The 18,348-nt window shown below is 34.2% G+C and overlaps 1 protein-coding gene across 1 annotated transcript; it reads left to right on the forward strand.

Annotated features, from left to right (window-relative positions):
- The first annotated feature begins 491 nt into the window (after positions 1-491).
- Positions 492-2,529, forward strand: LOC149901753 (uncharacterized). Its single transcript, XM_090111318.1, has 2 exons — positions 492-1,156; positions 1,864-2,529. The coding sequence occupies exons 1-2, from the start codon at positions 1,059-1,061 to the stop codon at positions 2,330-2,332; spliced, it is 567 nt and encodes a 188-aa protein (XP_089967444.1). The 5' UTR covers positions 492-1,058; the 3' UTR covers positions 2,333-2,529.
- The last annotated feature ends 15,819 nt before the right edge of the window (positions 2,530-18,348 follow it).

Consider the following 18,348-nt stretch of genomic DNA (forward strand, 5'->3'; position numbering starts at 1 on the left):
AGTCAACCGAAACATTAGCCCCCTGAAGTTACAAACAATTTCTATCTTAAGTTTTACCGTTATTAATTTTGTTTATTGCCCAGTAAATGTTCGATAGAATTAAAGATTTCTATACTTAAAATATCGCGTAAACTATCGACATGTTATCGTCACTGTTATCGATACCAACACAACGAAAGGCCGCAACCGGCCGGCTCCCCTCCTGCTTTGCCACGCGGGCGACGTCACGTAGGCATCAACCGGCTACAAAACACATATACAACTATAGTATAAACAAAATGGCATCCAGCTAGTGCGTGCACCGCTTGAATGCTATGGTAATCGTGACCCAAAATATACAACGTTGATCTGTTCACGGATCACGTTTAAGTTTGTGGACATTGTTACGTACGACGCAAGTTGAGATTACAAACTTAAAAGTTTATTCTTAGGAAAAGCTGTATTATATTCTGTAATGTAATAATTATTGTTTACTGTGTACGGGTATTCTGGGAAAAATAAAACGAGCTAAAATACTGAGTGATTGAAGGGTATGAATTGAGTTAGCGACAAATAAACTATACAAGCGACGAATATTGGTTGATAATAAATTACTGAAAGTGGGTTGTGATATGTATTAAGATTCTAACTGAGCAATTAAATTACTACGTGAACAACCAGATATACTTAAGTACTAAAATACATTGTTTCTTCAAATAGTTATTTGATAAAATTATCAAAAAAAAGGGAACTCTAAACTACTATACTATAGTTAAACTACTAAAGTTACCTAACCTGCCCATTATAGTATTATTCAAAGTTTCTTCTATGCGTAACACCTCATTAAAAATTAAATGTAAATATCGTAATTCAATGAACACGTTAATCATTCAATCAAATAGCAGATTCAACGAGTTGACTGCGACATATATATTCTATGCTTGCGCAGAGAGACGGAGGGGAAATCGCAAGGGGTCGGCCGGCGCGGGCCGCGTATCAAATACCACACACAAGCTTAGTTTGTGGTACGGAGCGCGAAGGGCAGACACGGCCATGTTATTATACTTACATATTCTAAAATGACGCGCACAAACTGTTCTGTGTATGGATGTAAATCATCAAATACATCGAAATTCCAGAAGGACTTAAAGTTTCATAGATTTCCCCGCGACGAGAGGTAGGTTTTTCATTTGTGTACTAAGTATAGACTATTTTATATTCAATTTTATATTTTCCAAACGCCCCGCTGCGCCGGCGGTGGCGCGCCGCCGCCGCGGCCGTCGCTAATGCTGTGTCCGTACAGCTGTTATTATTTCACGTGCGGAACATTATTCTGTGATTTGATGCAAAAAAAAATATTTCCGCGCGAATGTTTTGTGTAAAATGAAGTAAGTATGGATACGTACGTACTGCGGAAAAAAAATCGCCAGAATAAAATCCGCGTGGTGAAAAACCGCTGTGCGGACACAGCCTAAGACTTGTGCTGCTGCGCACACAGTTTTGCCACACACACACTGCTGTGTTTCTGGCACCGTAGGTCTTAAAGGGGTGAACCGATTTGGATGCGGTTTTCTTATTGGAAAGCTGGTTTTCCAGCGCTGATATATAGCTTAGTTTTATCAAAATCGGTTGAGCCGTTTGAAGATTCCGAGCTATTTTCTAATTGATGAAGGTATTAAATCAGCTTTCACGGGTCAGATCGATGTGAAATTCGGTGTTCTATTTATATTCAATAATATTGGAATTATTATTTACATTTTGACGCCTTTTGTGTGTGTGTTTTTTTTAATTATGTCTGATAATTATAATTGTACAGGTAACTCAATAGTTACCAATGTATTACTGTTTTTTTATTGAATCTATAGGTACCTACTTAATTTCCAGACGCGAGTTATGGATAGAAGCTTGTCAACGACCGGACTTGAAAAGTAAAACAGATGAACAATTATATAACATGCACATATGTGGTTTACACTTTGAAAGATGGATGTATATGAAAACAAAATTAAAAAGCTCTGCTATTCCCGTAGCAAATTTACCGTCTGCTTCACTAGTTTCTATGAGTACACAAACTGAGCCTATAAAAATAGATATTATAGGAGTTTCAAACAGAGGTGTTCAACAAAGGATCGACATTGGTTTAGTAGGACAATCAGTTGTGGCATCCACTAGTGCCCAAACATTGCAGGCTACAAGAAAATTGACAGATGATACTCCAAGTTGTGCCAAGTGCCAAAAAGACGAAGTTAACTCGATGGACGTCACCTATGAACAGTTCTTACTAGGATGTGACAAGTTCTTATCACCAAATCTAAGTAAAATTGTCAAAGTACAAGCCAAACAACCTGATTAAAATATCATTCTAGGAATAACAGATATAGTAAATATCGTTAAACTGTGGTGTAGGTATCAGCCTGCGGCATCAGCTTATATTCCTAAGGTCCTCTTATTTTTGTTACGTTTGTTTGTATTGAACATGAGCTCTATTTTTTAGTCTTGTACCTATATTTCCAGTTTAGGTCCAAGACTAAAAAGTAGAGCTCAGTATTGCTACAATATTGTGGCTTCTAGGAGCGCAGTGTTTTAGTTTGAATAGCAATACAGATACAGTGTATTATTAGATTTTTTACTTCTCTTTTAGCCTGGGGTAGAAGCCTTTGAAAATAATGAAAAGATAAAAAAAATCGCAGTCGGATGAAACCCATTAGAAAAGGAGGGGAATATGATAAAAATGTAAGGAAAAATAAATTACGGTCAATACGAGTTCGGGAAGCGGGAGGGGGGAGCTTTTAAGAGAAAAAAATGGTTTCTCTCGATTTCCGACAAAACTACAAGTCCTATAGAAAAAAGTTCAATGGCAAAGTTGTAGGTAATTAAAAGTTCTACAACTTTTGTATTCACAATTTTTTCACATAACCTAAAAATTTAGGTGAAAAATTCAAAAAACCAAGTTTTTGGTCTTTTATTTCTATCTACTTCAAAATTTATTTTTTTTCTACGAAATTTGGTGGAAACTTACTTTATTATGTCCCAAATACACTGTAATTTATTTGATTGAAAATATTTATTTTTTCGCCTTATTTTGAATTAATACCAAAAAAACAACCTAATTTTCAATCGAAAAGTCACCCGTCAAAATATCAGCTTTTTTCAAAAACTTGGGGTGCCTTTTATTCATTGAAATCTCTACTTTCATATGGTGTAAAAAAAATAAACACCACCATAGTAAATGTTCTCAGGAAATGCATACAAACAGTCTGAAAATTAGCTTTTACTAAATCAGGCACACTTCTTGAACTCTATATCTTCTCTTGTATCGGCTTTTCGGTAATATTTCAAAAGAATAATAATTATCTGTTCTAAGTTTAATATTTTACAGCATATTCAAAAGCAAAATGATGTCGATAAAAACATTTCAGGTAGTTCGAGAAGTGTGCCTGATTTAGTAAAAGCTAATTTTCAGACTGTTTGTATGCATTTACTGAGAACATTTACTATGGTGGTGTTTATTTTTTTTACACCATATGAAAGTAGAGATTTCAATGAATAAAAGGCACCCCAAGTTTTTGAAAAAAGCTGATATTTTGACGGGTGACTTTTCGATTGAAAATTAGGTTGTTTTTTTGGTATTAATTCAAAATAAGGCGAAAAAATAAATATTTTCAATCAAATAAATTACAGTGTATTTGGGACATAATAAAGTAAGTTTCCACCAAATTTCGTAGAAAAAAAATAAATTTTGAAGTAGATAGAAATAAAAGACCAAAAACTTGGTTTTTTGAATTTTTCACCTAAATTTTTAGGTTATGTGAAAAAATTGTGAATACAAAAGTTGTAGAACTTTTAATTACCTACAACTTTGCCATTGAACTTTTTTCTATAGGACTTGTAGTTTTGTTGGAAATCGAGAGAAACCATTTTTTTCTCTTAAAAGCTGCCCCCTCCCGCTTCCCGAAATCGGATTGACCGTAATTTATTTTTCCTTACATTTTTATCATATTCCCCTCATTTTCTAATGGGTTTCATCCGACTGCGATTTTTTTTTGTTTCAAAAATTATCTACTCTAGTCTATTTGAAATTAACGGAATTGAAATCGTATCGTGTTGAAACAGATCAAATAAAATTGTATTATTTTTTTTTGCTATAAAATAATTTAATCATTTTGAAGTGAAACTTCTTTGGGTGCGTTGAGATTAAAATTTCAAGGTCGCGTCATGACAATACCATCACGTCATGGAGTAAGGCGACGATTTTAGTATCTTTGTATCTTGTCAAAGAAGTTTCAATTCTGACACGTGCGCTCGGCGCACACGTTATTTTTATTTTAATTGGCAAAATCTTATTTATAAAATTCCCGTGTCACAATGTTAGTTACCATACTCTTCCAAAGCGGCTGGACCGATTCTCATGAAATTTTCTGTGCATAACGGGTAAGTCTGAGAATCGGCCAACATCTATTTTTCATATGTACCATGGGCGAAGCCGGGGTGGACCGCTAGTATTAGTATAAAATTTTCGTAACTAAAAGTTTAAACATTAGTCAATAGACATATTGTTTTAAACTACGTGCAATTTGTTTAAAAATAGAGACGTCAGTTTTAATTACGTATCTATCATCTTGTCTCCTACCGTCCGTCCTTTCGAATTCAACAGGCGTTATTAACCGTCGTTAAAAGTAATAACTCTTTTTTAGAGTATAAGTATTCTTTGGTAATAACGGTATACGTAGGTACCTACGTATAATGTAGCTACCTTCTTTTGGGATTTTGTTAAATTTTCTTTATTCTGTTTATTTTTTGTTATCCAACGTTCTCAGATCACAATAAAGATAAAAAATGTAGAAAAAAATGTTTTGTGAGATTCATGTTCCGATAGCCATTAATATGTAAGTAATTTAAATTTCAAATTATTAACATGTCTATGTTGATAGGCCTGTATAAAAATGCTACTATTAGAATACTAGATTTCCGCCCGCGGCTTCGCCCGCGTTCGCAAAGGAAAACCCGCATAGTTCTCGTTCCCGTGGGATTTCCGGGAAAAAAACTATCCTATGTGTTAATCCAAGTTACCCTCTATATGTGTGCTAAATTTCATTGTAATCGGTTCAGTAGTTTTTACGTGAAAGAGTAACAAACATCCATACATCCATACATCCTTACAAACTTTCGCCTTTATAATATAATATATTAGAATATTAGAATATAAGATATTAGATACCTACCTAACAATCAAACATAATTTGAAACGTACTTAACTGTATGTTATTGAAATACTTTACTATTTATGACAATAATAGGATCTATATTATTTTACGTAATCACTCCAATCAACTTTTGATTGTACAAAAGGCTTCGATATCCTGAATTTCTTGAACTATAATATAATCAAGGGCAACATGAATAAAAGTTTCATTTACTTAATTGGGCAAATTACTGTTTTTTATAAGTAGAGTAAGTAATTAAATATAACATATGGTACCTAACTAAGTACCTTTAGGTGTAATCCTTAAATATTTTTTGTATTAAATAATAGGTATCTCAATATTTTATTAACATCTGCTGTTGATATCATATTACATAGTTAGGTAGTTTAAGTAAAGGTCAAAATCTTTTCGTTAATCACTAATGTTATAAATCTTTCATCATCTCATAATCTCAACAAGATTATTATTAATATAAACGTGGGCAAATGGAATTATTTATATAAGATAAAAACCTTAAGATTATGCTTCTGTTTAATAATAGTTTAAAAGCCCTCCCTTTATTAATCTTTCAGAGGGTACCTGCCTATCAGTTATTTATCAATTGTTTAATTAATTAATTATTGTTAGCACTTATCCCGTTATTATTATCAGTATAGTCTAATGATAGTTTAGTATCTATCCAATAATTTATTTTGATTTATTCAATCCTTCATTTAAGTTAGAATTACGCATACCCCAAAAACCAAACTTTATTAGAGTGCGGAATGGTGGATAAAATACTCTAGATGATACTGTTCTTGTTTACGCGTAATAACATTTCTCCATAACTAACAAGTTGGTTCAAGATTCACTAGTATTAGCAGAAATTAAATTATTAACAAAAGTTTATACGTAAGCGGTAAGGCATGACGTAAGGTTGAAGAGTTTGTGTTAGCACGTGCTAATTAATCTGAGGGACTACCGGAAGCTAAGACCGGAAGGCTCCTGCTGGTTTCAATTAAAAAAATACATAAGTATTAAGTGACATCTTACAAAGGAGAGGAGGTTTTTAAATATCGAGAAACAACTAATAATGAGTAACTAAAGAATTCATGAAAAATTATGCAATTTTCGCGTGTCAAGCCTTGTCTGAGTCGCTAGCAAATAATGTATAGTACGTCACAGATACAAACTAATGCCTATGCAAAGTCTAAAAATCAGGTTTCTTAGGAATGTACATTGCACAATTTTTTTTAAGCTATTGCATAGCTTCTTTCGCGGGCCTTGAGCGCGGGGACCGAATCGAGAAATTCCGTAACGAAAAAACTTCACGCTCCCCACTCCGACGGACACGGAGGTGTGACATGCTGCATGCTGGCATGCTGGCGCTGCAATAGCTTTGCCTTTACCGCGGCAGTTCCCGAGTGCCACACGTCTTTTTTTTTAGATTTCCCATTAAAATGGTTTTCAAATTCCTACGAAATTATTGATTATAACTATACAGGGTGTACCAAAAAGTAGTGATGAACGGAAGCTGAGAGGTAGAGGACCTAGAGGGCTATCCGAATCACCCCCATGTATGTTATGCGATTTTTCGTATTTTCGGAGTTATGACGATTTTTTCAATTTTTCACCGATCGCCGAGTACGATGATATTTTCACTCATGCTGACGTCAATGATTGCGGAAGATGCTTGATTTTTTTTGTGTGCTAAGCTGAAAGATAGGCCAATTCAGTATGGTAACATTTACTATCGTTAGATCTTTGAATGGAATAAAAAAAATAATTAAATGGCAAGAAAGATAAAATTACCCAGTATGTTCACCACTTCAAGGGCCCGTAAAAAAATAAAATCACATAAAAAAAAATTTCCGTTTGACTTTTAAAAACTTGCTCTATCTATCAGATAGCTACCCTGAAAATTTCATTTTATTATTCAGAAGGCTTCAATCGAAAAATTTAAATCTAAATGTGGTAAGTGCAAAAATTGAATTAACATGATGATCATTAAAACCAATAAATAGGTGTTTAATTACCAGAAATTTTTAAAATAACCCCGCTGTTGCTCAATGCAAGTGCGATATCACCGTAAAAAGTTGTCTTTTAAATGTCTGAATTCCCTTTTATCATTTTTAATGGTTTCTTCTGTTACTATGAATTTCCGGGTTATTTCGTCTAAATTGTGGCATTCTCTCAAGTAGCCGAAGTCTTTTTAATATTCCCATTGAAACAAATCAATGGGGTTTAGGTCGAGGGACCGTGGAGGCCAGGCTTTAAGGCAGGCTTCACCGGCGCATGCGCAGGCTGCAACGACCAATCCATCTTTCAGGGTATCTTGGCCCTTTAGCCTGGCCTGCACGGTCCCCGGACATAAACCCTATTGGTTATTTTCCGTGGGGATACTACAAAGACGAGAGACTGCCACAATTTGGACGAAATAACCCGGAAATTCATAGTAGCAGAAGAAACCATTAAAAATGATAAAAGGGCATTCAGACATTTAAAAGACTACTTTTTACGGTGATGTCGCACTTGCATTGAGCAACAGCGGGGTTATTTTAAAAATTTCTGGTAATTAAACACCTATTTATTGGTTTTAATGATCATCATGTTAATTCAATTTTTGCACTTACCACATTTAGATTCAAATTTTTCGATTGAAGCCTTCTGAATAATAAAATGAAATTTTCAGGGTAGCTATCTGATAGATAGAGCAAGTTTTTAAAAGTCAAACGGAAAACTTTTTTTATGTGATTTTATTTTTTTACGGGCCCTTGAAGTGGTGAACATACTGGGTAATTTTATCTTTCTTGCCATTTCATTCTTTTTTTTATTCCATTCAAAGATCTAACGATAGTAAATGTTACCATACTGAATTGGCCTATCTTTCAGCTTAGCACACAAAAAAAATCAAGCATCTTCCGCAATCATTGACGTCAGCATGAGTGAAAATATCATCGTACTCGGCGATAGGTGAAAAATTGAAAAAATCGTCATAACTCCGAAAATACGAAAAATCGTATTACATACATGGGGGTGATTCGGATAGCCCTCTAGGTCCTCTACCTCTCAGCTTCCGTTCATCACTACTTTTTGGTACACCCTGTATAATCTATGAAATTATTGATTATAGGTTGGTATAATATGATAGTGCTTATATAACTGTCGTCATTAGGACATCTATTAAAGCAGCTGATAGCTAGTTGTTCAACACTTATATCCATTTACTCTATTAAAATAAACAACTTATCAAGATATGTAACAACGTACACGCACTATACACGTGCGCAGCAGCAGCCAACAAGGTCAAGATCAAGGCGTGGAATCAGATTCTAAAGAAATTCGCAATAAAGTATTCAGTAAGTACCTATGAAGAGGTGGTTGTATATAATTTAGAAACAGGTTTTTCAAATAGATTTTTTTGTGCAATATAATTTTAGCAGGTACCTATTGAAACAAGAGCATACTTCGCATTTTACTAGCCTTGAATGATATTTGATAAGGATTATAGTACGGGAGCCAGGAACAGATTTTATGACCAAGTTCCTCTCAAGCGGTAATTAGTAAAATGCATCAAAGTATAGTATTATGAAGCCTCGTGAACGTCAGCTGGAGCTCGGTTGGGGGGAAGAGCGGTTGTAGCCTCCCGTATCAGCTGACGGTTTTTCCACCAAGATACAGCCAGCTGACCTATATATTTATCCACAGTTACATATAAGCTATCATCAGGTAAATTTTTGTTTGAGAGGAAATCACGGAAAATAAATTTTTCTTTAAATTTAACTTTCATGTTCGAGACACCAGCTGACGTATAATACACCATGTTGTAACCAGCTGATTATTTCTTTTCGTTGAGATATTGGGTTAGCTACAATTTGACAAATTTTTAGCTGAGAGGAAATGAATGAATGAATGTATTTTTTTCCTACGTGCGTGGGAGGCTACAACCGCTCACCCCCCCCCCAACCGAGCGCCAGCTGACGTTCACGAGGCGTTATAATACTATACTCTGATGCTTCTGACGAATTATCTCTTGAGAGGAAATAATGAACCCAATTTGCACCTGGCTCCCTAACCATTACGTCACGTGTTTATTATTCGCACTTAGACAATATCCATACTTACTAATATTATAAATGCGAAAGTAACTCTGTCTGTCTGTCTGTTACTCAATCACGCCTAAACTACTGAACCAATTTGCATGAAATTTGTTATGGAGATATTTTGATACCCGAGAAAGGACATAGGCTACTTTTTATCCCGGGAACATGAAGCAATCCCGGAAATCCCACGGGAACGGGAACGGGTTTTTCTTTGACTGCGCGGGCGAAGCCGCGGGCGGAAACCTAGTATTATTATAATCCTTAGGTTACCATGACAAATTTTACATAGCATTTCCCTCAGGCATTGTTAATATAAATAGTTTAAGAAAACTATTTTCAGATAACATCAATCTAGTTAGTTACTCAGTTATCAGTATTCTATTATTATAGTTATAGGTTGGTCAAAGGTAAATAATACAAAACAAAGTCAGGCCCAAAAGGTCTATAACCTATGTAATGTGGACCATGACGAGAACTTCTGGTTTTAAATTATTCATAAACTGTGTAGATTTTTTAAGGTTAGTGATACCTACTTATTCCCATAGTGCGAAGTATCAAATATATTTCCGTAAACATGAATATTATAATAATATGATCCTTATAATTAACACGTTACTACCATGCTATGTTTTCGCTGATATTGAGTGAATAACAACAAATACTGGAATAACATTGACACTATCATTATTTACATGATATGTACGTAGTTAGTATGTAATTTAAGCGTAGTTGCATTTAGAATAATTTAGATTTTCTGATTATTATGTACTTAATGTACAAACATTTGAAATATGAATACCTACTTTTTACATTTATTTTCTTGGAATAGAGAAATGAACTTAGAAAGGTGAGGAAAGGATATGGGGACTCCAGCACGCCACTGATCGTACGAAAGGCAATATGTACATAGTTAATATATATTATATACATTTACATGCTACTACTTCAAGCCCATCATCTGTGGGGGTATGGTGTACCATCGGGCTAGCTCGTAAGCTAGCCCGATGGCCTAGCTATCCCGAAGGCCGAAGCCTAGCTATATACTAGGTAGGTACGTTAAAATTTATATTACCTACTGGCTACTGGTGATACATAATATAACTGAATCTGAAACTCAACGAAAATAATAAAAGGTCACCATGTAAAATAGTCAACATAGCCCATAAACACTTGTACTGCAACTGGTACTGTTGTCTGTTACAGATGCTCTGCCGGCCTAAATATTAAATACAGGCAGACCGCAGAGCCTATTTCTTCTTCAAGTAGTAGTAGAAGGTTGTATACGTAGTATATTATTATTAGTCTGTGCAGAAGGTATCTCTAGCAAAGCTGCAATTAGAAAGTGATTAAAAAATATTGATGTGTTTTTCAAAGAATCTCATTATGCTGCATTTAAAAAATATTGTTGTTTACATACCACAGATAAACAATCTATTGTTCTTGACGACGTGATTGAACTTCTATGTCGTGTTAAATATTTGTGTCGTGTTCGTGTATCAAGTTGTTGAACGATAAATGGTTATCTAGGTATGAGTATATTGATGTGTTCTAGATTTTGAACAAACATATTATTATTAGATAGTATCTATTGAATAGTATTTTTGTAGGTAATGGGTTCAGATTATCGTGATAATTTGATTGAAAGTTACGTTGCTTCCTTGCATTGTTGCATTTATTTACTATCTAAGTTACTAGGTACATAGGAACCTAGTTACGAGTCTGATCTATTTTCGAATAGCACTAACTACCTACGTCGAAATATAATAATAAAAAATAATTTATCTTACCTAATATTCTAAAAAAGAAATTTACAATTAAGTAGGTATATATACTTATACTTTGTTTTTTATACTTGTTTAGTTAAGTATAAACTTTCTTAAAATTTTTTGGAAAAATATTGAAAATTTTCACAGCCCAAATATGACTCAAATGCCAGTACCCATGCCAATGCCGACGTCTTATTAAAAAACTTCAAAATAACTAGACGGTTTAAACATGGGTTAAAGTAAAGACGTGGTTTAACTTTAGTACAAAGGTTTATAAAACTTGTTCTTTTATTGTCCTTGTCTATGGTTTTACGTTATAATATACTAGCTTTCCGCCCGCGGCTTCGCCCGCGTTTTCAAAGGAAAACCCGCATAGTTCGCGTTCCCGTGGGATTTCCGGGATAAAACCTATCCTATGTGTTAATCCAAGTTACCCTCTATATGTGTGCTAAATTTCATTGTAATCGGTTCAGTGGTTTTTACGTGAAAGAGTAACAAACATCCATACATCCATACTTACAAACTTTCGCCTTTATATTAGTATGTATTAAGAATATTAGGATTAGGCTTAGATCATTAAGGGATTAGGATTGTTTTAAAATAGAACGGATAGATTTTTACAATCTGCATGTACAATACATAATCACATATAATACACATAGGTACTTACATTGGTCGTAAATGGAATATGTTATAATATCTGTACATTCATATTTAGATTTTTTATGTAAGTATTGGAATGCTGACTTAAAAAAAAACTCAGAAGTAGTAGTAGCATGGACGAGGTTATATTTGTCTATGGTAGTAGTAAATATAGCTAGCGCGCACGAGCAACTTTGTCTCCGCAACTATTTTGTCTCTCCCATCAATTTGTATGGGGAGTTGCGTCGCTAGGTACGTGAGCGCACTTTCATACTAGCCCATGGGTGGAGAGACAAAATAGTTGCGGAGACAAAGTTGCTCGTGCGCGCTAGCTCTTACCGGACAACGAATGATGAATGTATGAAAATATGAGTGAACCACACTCGATAATATTATTATGATAGCCACGATAGGTTCACTGACCGATATTGAGTGGCACATATTTATTGTACAAGTGTAAAGCCGATATATTCGAGTAGGTATTGTTTTCCTCTAAATTAGCTGTAGGTATGTTATTAGACTATACTCATTAATGATAATAAATAATAATTAGTAATTTCATTAATACTCGTTTTATTATTTTAAATGTAGTTAACTAAGTAGTTAACTAGACTAATAAACGTAACGTTAACAAATTTAAAATAATATTTAGTCGATTATCGAGACATGTAACTACCTACCTAATTTATTCTCACTAAAAAAGATTTATGTCTTTATAAGTACTTAGGTAATATTATAAAGCTGAAGAGTTTGTTTGTTTGAACGCGCTAATCTAAGGAACCACTGGTGGTCCGATTTGAAAAATTCTTTTGGTGTTAGATAGCCCATTCATCGAGGAAGGCTGTTGGCTATACATATATATATATCAGCATTCATCACGCTTAGACCAACAGGAGCGTAGCAATGCGTGTGAAACCGCGGGGCACAGCTAGTTACAATCTATAGACCTATGGAAGAAGTTGAAGGTAAACCCTAGTTGACACTTGATATCTATAGTTAGTAAAATGAAGCCACGGGCGTTCGTTAAACTCAATAAATTGACCACTTGTGGTCAATTGGCACAAGTACATATCATCAAGTAACAATATCCAAGTCTAGAAATAGAGCAGCTAGTGAGTAGTGTGCCTAGGTTAAGGGTCAGTTGGTGTAAGAATTCAGTACCAACTCATTTACTTATTACAATTACATGATGAAAAGAAAAGCTAGGTAATTTTTATCTGATGTTCAAAATAATTAATAATTATATAAAACAGACTTCCTTTATGTAGAAAAACAACTTAATTTTATATTATGTTTACAAAACATTGAATTATTATGCATACGAAGTTTCTAAGTACTTACTTAGTTGAACGACAAATATGATAATCATTTGGTAATCTCAAAAATCAAAAAATGAAAATCAAAAATATTTATTCAGTAACAAATATGTTTACAATAATTATATCAGTCATTGAGACATCCTTTTAAGTTTTAAGCATTATTAGCTTGTGTTAGAACATCTCGCTCTAATCTGCATTTAAAATTTTGAATTTTACCATTCACCATATTGCTTATGGGGCGTCCATAAATTACGTGAGTTGTTTTAGGGGGGGAGGGGGTCGAGTAAAATCTCATCTAACCTTACGTTGGGGAGAGGGGGGGTGTCGGCAAATATCACGCAATTTTTTTTTTATTGAAACAAAACAAATTAAATACTCTTTTGGTCCATTTAATCCAAATAACATGCTTTAAGATGTTACGGTTAAGATTTAAATATTCTATTGTTACCTTGTTATAACACTAAGGGCCGATTTTTCAATGCTTGGATAAAACTTATTCGTCAAATAATGTATAAAACTACCATTTTAAAAACGTATTCTAATTGCCCGTATTTGACAGTTTACGTGACATTTTAATATTATCGTGTATTTATTGGACGGATAAGTTTTATCCAAGCATTGAAAAATCGGCGCTTATTATAACTTTCAGCAATTACAGGTAAATTAGCTTGGAGAAATTTTTGCATATGTAGTGGTGTGTATATTACTCAGATCTTAGAGCGCGTTTCCACTATATCGTTCTGGCCTATACAAAAATGTTTCGATATCCTAACATTACTATTTAATTTTATACTTATTCCTAGCAACACTTTTGTTTTCAATAAAAACAAGTTTTTATTTGAAAGAAAATGGTTTTGACTTTATAAAAAAAAAATATATCATTCAATTTTACGTCCTTGAGCAAACGACAAGGCAACTACCGTGAAACAATAAAATATCGTGTCCATAATAATTTGTTTCATAATTAATATTTGACCATAATAATTACGAAACAAAACAAATAAATAAATCGTCACTTGATACTGGAAAGTGGAAACACGCACAAAACCAGAATAAACCAGTTTACGCTGTCCGCAGGTGCCACGTGCAGTCGTTTGGTACCGTTAGAACATAAAGCACACATTTCATTCAAAAATTATAATTATTATGTACGTAGTTTAATTGATAAATTTTGTATTTGTTGATTGTTGTTATTATTGAAGTAAAACTTCTTTAGGCGCGACTAGGGAGTAACTCAGATTTTTTTTCTGACGGAAGTAACGCTGTGTAGTTTCCGCCATTTAAAAATAATAATTCTGATTGGTTGTAAGTATATGTCATATACTACACGCTTCTTGACTTATACGCCAGCTAGTGGCAAATATCATAATCAATTAGGATTATTTATTTTCAAATTTTCAAACGGATCAATTGTGAATAGCAAAGTGAATGAAAAATTCAACAGTTTTAAAAACATTATTTTAAATTGCAAATTTTTTTGAAAATCTCTAAATATACTTGTTTATTTATTACTTTTAAAATAAGTAAATTAAAAATAAATTTTCTGACAATTGCGACATTTTATAATATTCAATAACAAGGTTATATTGGCATGTGCGTTTTACTTCAATCGCGCGTAAAGGTTACACGCACACACTTTTTTTTGTTATTATTGTTATAATATTTGTTGAAGTGAATTACATGTCCCGCAGCCGGAGGCCCCAAATGAAAACTCAGATGTACTTAAAAACTACATTTAATAGCTAAAATGAGACTTTTACACCCATGTCTGCACGATGCAGACCGGAGTTAAAGAATGAATTTATACAGTTTAATAATTATAAAGACGTAAGCTTGGATGCTAACTAAGGGAAATCGCATCCACATTCTATTCCCGTGCGAACGGCGTATTCAGCAGTTTTGTATGAAGGCAGGGCCATAACTAGTGTTTAATTTGTGTGTAAGTGTTGTAACTTTATATTGTTAATTCAAAATGGCTCCAGTGTTAAAACATGTTCGAGGCAAGCCTTTGACTTCTCAAACTAAAGAATTAAACTTTAAATGTCGTTTCTTTTTCAGGTTAGTAAATTTTTCATTTTAGTAACATTGTTAATGTAAAAGTTATATGTATGTTAAATGTGCAAATATTAAAATAAAGTCTCATCTTTTTCAGAGGAGAAACACATAGTTATAGTTTAATTTAAAATCCCTTATATATATAAAATAAAAACTAAAAATAAAATGTTGTTTTATTTTATTTGCTGACCATACACTACTACAAACGCAAAAATTTCTCCAAGCTAATTTACCTGTACTATTTTTAACTAGTCTTAAACAAAAGCAGGAAGCAATTTTTTTTTCTTTTTACATTGACAAATAAACAAAAAATGTGAGCCGTCATGGGACGCCTGGCAGATGTGAAACATCGGTTTACAAGTGAGCCTATAGATGTGTATAGCGTGGCGACCCGTCGCCATGGCAAGCGTCGCCACGTCAACAATTCGGTTTACAAGTGAGCCTATAGATGTTTCACATCAAAAGAAACCCACATTTTGAAAAATCTCACGTGAGATGGGGGATGGGGGAGGGGGTTCAATAAAATCTCATGATATTTCTTTGTCCATGCACCTTAATTTTTTTTATACTTTCTAGTCAACATGTTGTTTTTATGACGTCAATTGCAAAGCAAAAACTCATAGACCTTATCAGGCATTAACAAGTTACTTAAGGTTAAGTCGGTTATCTGGCCTGTGGAGTTCATAGAGCAAATGCTATGCAATAAACCGCTGAATGAACAAGAATGTCATATTTTATTGCATCTTGTGACTGACCGTCCGCGTCACAGTATCTATAATTAGAAAAGAATTGATTAGCTCATGATTAGCTAGATGCATACTTAATACTTATACATTACTATGAGGCAGTCCAAGTAAAGTCCCAGTAGTAGACTACAAGCCCGCATATGAAAAAAATATGGGTCAAATGAACCACCACGGGACATATCTAGTACGAAAGAAGAGCAAAAAATAATAAGATTCATCACTATGCCGTCACTTGTAAGCTGTCCAACTGAGTGCAGATGAGAATTGAAAAGTACAGGTAGACTCGGTAAATTTTGGTCATATATTTTTGTACGGCATTCTTAACCATCGATAGATCCATTAAAAATAATAAGAAACCGCTCAGTGCCGTACAAAAATGTGGGTCCACCAAGTCGGAATTTTTATTTAATTTCCGAGAGTTACCGGGGGTAAATTTGGTCATTTGACCATGTACGGCATCTGTGTCATACGATTGCTATACTGCTTTTAATCCATTATTCCGCAACGCCGTACAAAAATCATGGGGACAAGGGGAAAAAATCGAGAGTTGTAATCCCCTCTCTTTCCCCACTCCAGGGGGTCATTTGACTAAGTACGGCTTCGGTTCCAAAACATTATCTAGCACTCAAAAGTACTATTAAAAGCAATGCCGTCAAAAAATAATTGTTCTTTTAAATGTATACCAATAATCATCTTAATTTCATCGAATTCTTGATATAAAGAGCTGTAAGGTCATTTGACCCTGTACGGGAACTTTTTTTTTAACATGATATTGTAAAATTCAATTGTTGTATAGTATTGCCGTTCAAAAGAAACCGTTCTAAAAAAAGTTATAGAGAAATGCAAACCCGGAAATTTTGTTAAAGTTTAAACATCGTAGATTAATGAAATATAATAGTTTTCTACACTTTATTCGTTGTTTTAAATAGTATTAACATAGATAAATTAGGAAAAAACGATGCCGTACATTTTTGTGCAGACCACATCTTTTAGGCTGATGAAAGCGACGAAAGCTACAATTTTAAGGGTGCTTTATGGCCATTTGATACAGTACGGCATTAACATATTTTTACCCAACTACGGCAAAGCAAAAGGAGGGTTATGGTTTTGACAGGTCATGTATGTATGTTCATCTATTCCCTCGTAACTTCTAAACTACTTATCAGAATTCGACAAATGACATATCATTAGAAGCGTCTGAATTGTTCACTGGATAATCAGTGACCAGCTAGCTAAAGGCTATATGGGGTTTCACAAAATCTAATGTGGCGCCCTCTAGCGGACAAAACAAAACATACAGAGTAAAAAAATAAAGTTAAGATAAATATGCCGTGTTTGGTATCATTTGAAAGCGCTTTACTTGTACATTTTGAATATGTATATATTACTAGCATTTGATTGTGACTTAACCTGTATTCATGGGCTGATTGAATATAATTCACATCTTTTCGTTCATAGCTTTTTTATTAGTTCATCAATTTAACGGAGTCCATTCCACTTGACTCCGACTTTCCAAGGTGATAATTAACCACCTCGAGCTTCTTAATATTAATGTATATTTATATTTTATTAGAAAAATATAAAGCAAACATTTCGTTATATGGATTTTTTCTTTTTCAGATTTTTCCCCTTTGAACCAACGAAAATGTACGGCACATGAAAAAATATTATCTATGCATAAAACACTTTAAAAATAAATTTATTTCGTGTTGTGTCAAATGACCCCCTGGAGTGGGGAAAGAGAGGGGATTACAACTCTCGATTTTTTCCCCTTGTCCCCATGATTTTTGTACGGCGTTGCGGAATAATGGATTAAAAGCAGTATAGCAATCGTATGACACAGGTGCCGTACATGGTCAAATGACCAAATTTACCCCCGGTAACTCTCGGAAATTAAATAAAAATTCCGACTTGGTGGACCCACATTTTTGTACGGCACTGAGCGGTTTCTTATTATTTTTAATGGATCTATCGATGGTTAAGAATGCCGTACAAAAATATATGACCAAAATTTACCGAGTCTACCTGTACTTTTGAATTCTCATCTGCACTCAGTTGGACAGCTTACAAGTGACGGCATAGTCGTCGTCGTCGTCGTCGTGTCAGCCGCGGGACGCCCACTGCTGGACAAAGGCCTCCCTCAGGGTTTTCCACCACGACCGGTCACCGGCGGCCTGCATCCAGCGGCTCCCTGCCACGACGGCATAGTGATGAATCTTATTATTTTTTGCTCTTCTTTCGTACTAGATATGTCCCGTGGTGGTTCATTTGACCCATATTTTTTTCATATGCGGGCTTGTAGTCTATAGAAGCAGATCGACGTAGGTAAATTAAATTGTTTAGTGACATGATTTTAAAAGAGCAACTATGGAGATTCTTGCCGGTTCTTCTCCATAGATACTGCTTTCCGAATCGGTGGTACCTAATAAGTAAATGTAAAAAAAATATGTAATGACGATTCAAAAGTGCTTCTAGAAGAAGTCTAATTGAATAAATAAATGGTTGAGTTTGACGACCCAGTGAAAGTGACACACCGATTATCCGATTAATCGATG

This window comes from Colias eurytheme, chromosome 16 (assembly GCF_061535395.1).
Source record: "Colias eurytheme isolate Ceu_HAF_F1 chromosome 16, ilColEury1 Martin Lab GWU primary, whole genome shotgun sequence".
Lineage (NCBI taxonomy): Eukaryota > Metazoa > Arthropoda > Insecta > Lepidoptera > Pieridae > Colias > Colias eurytheme.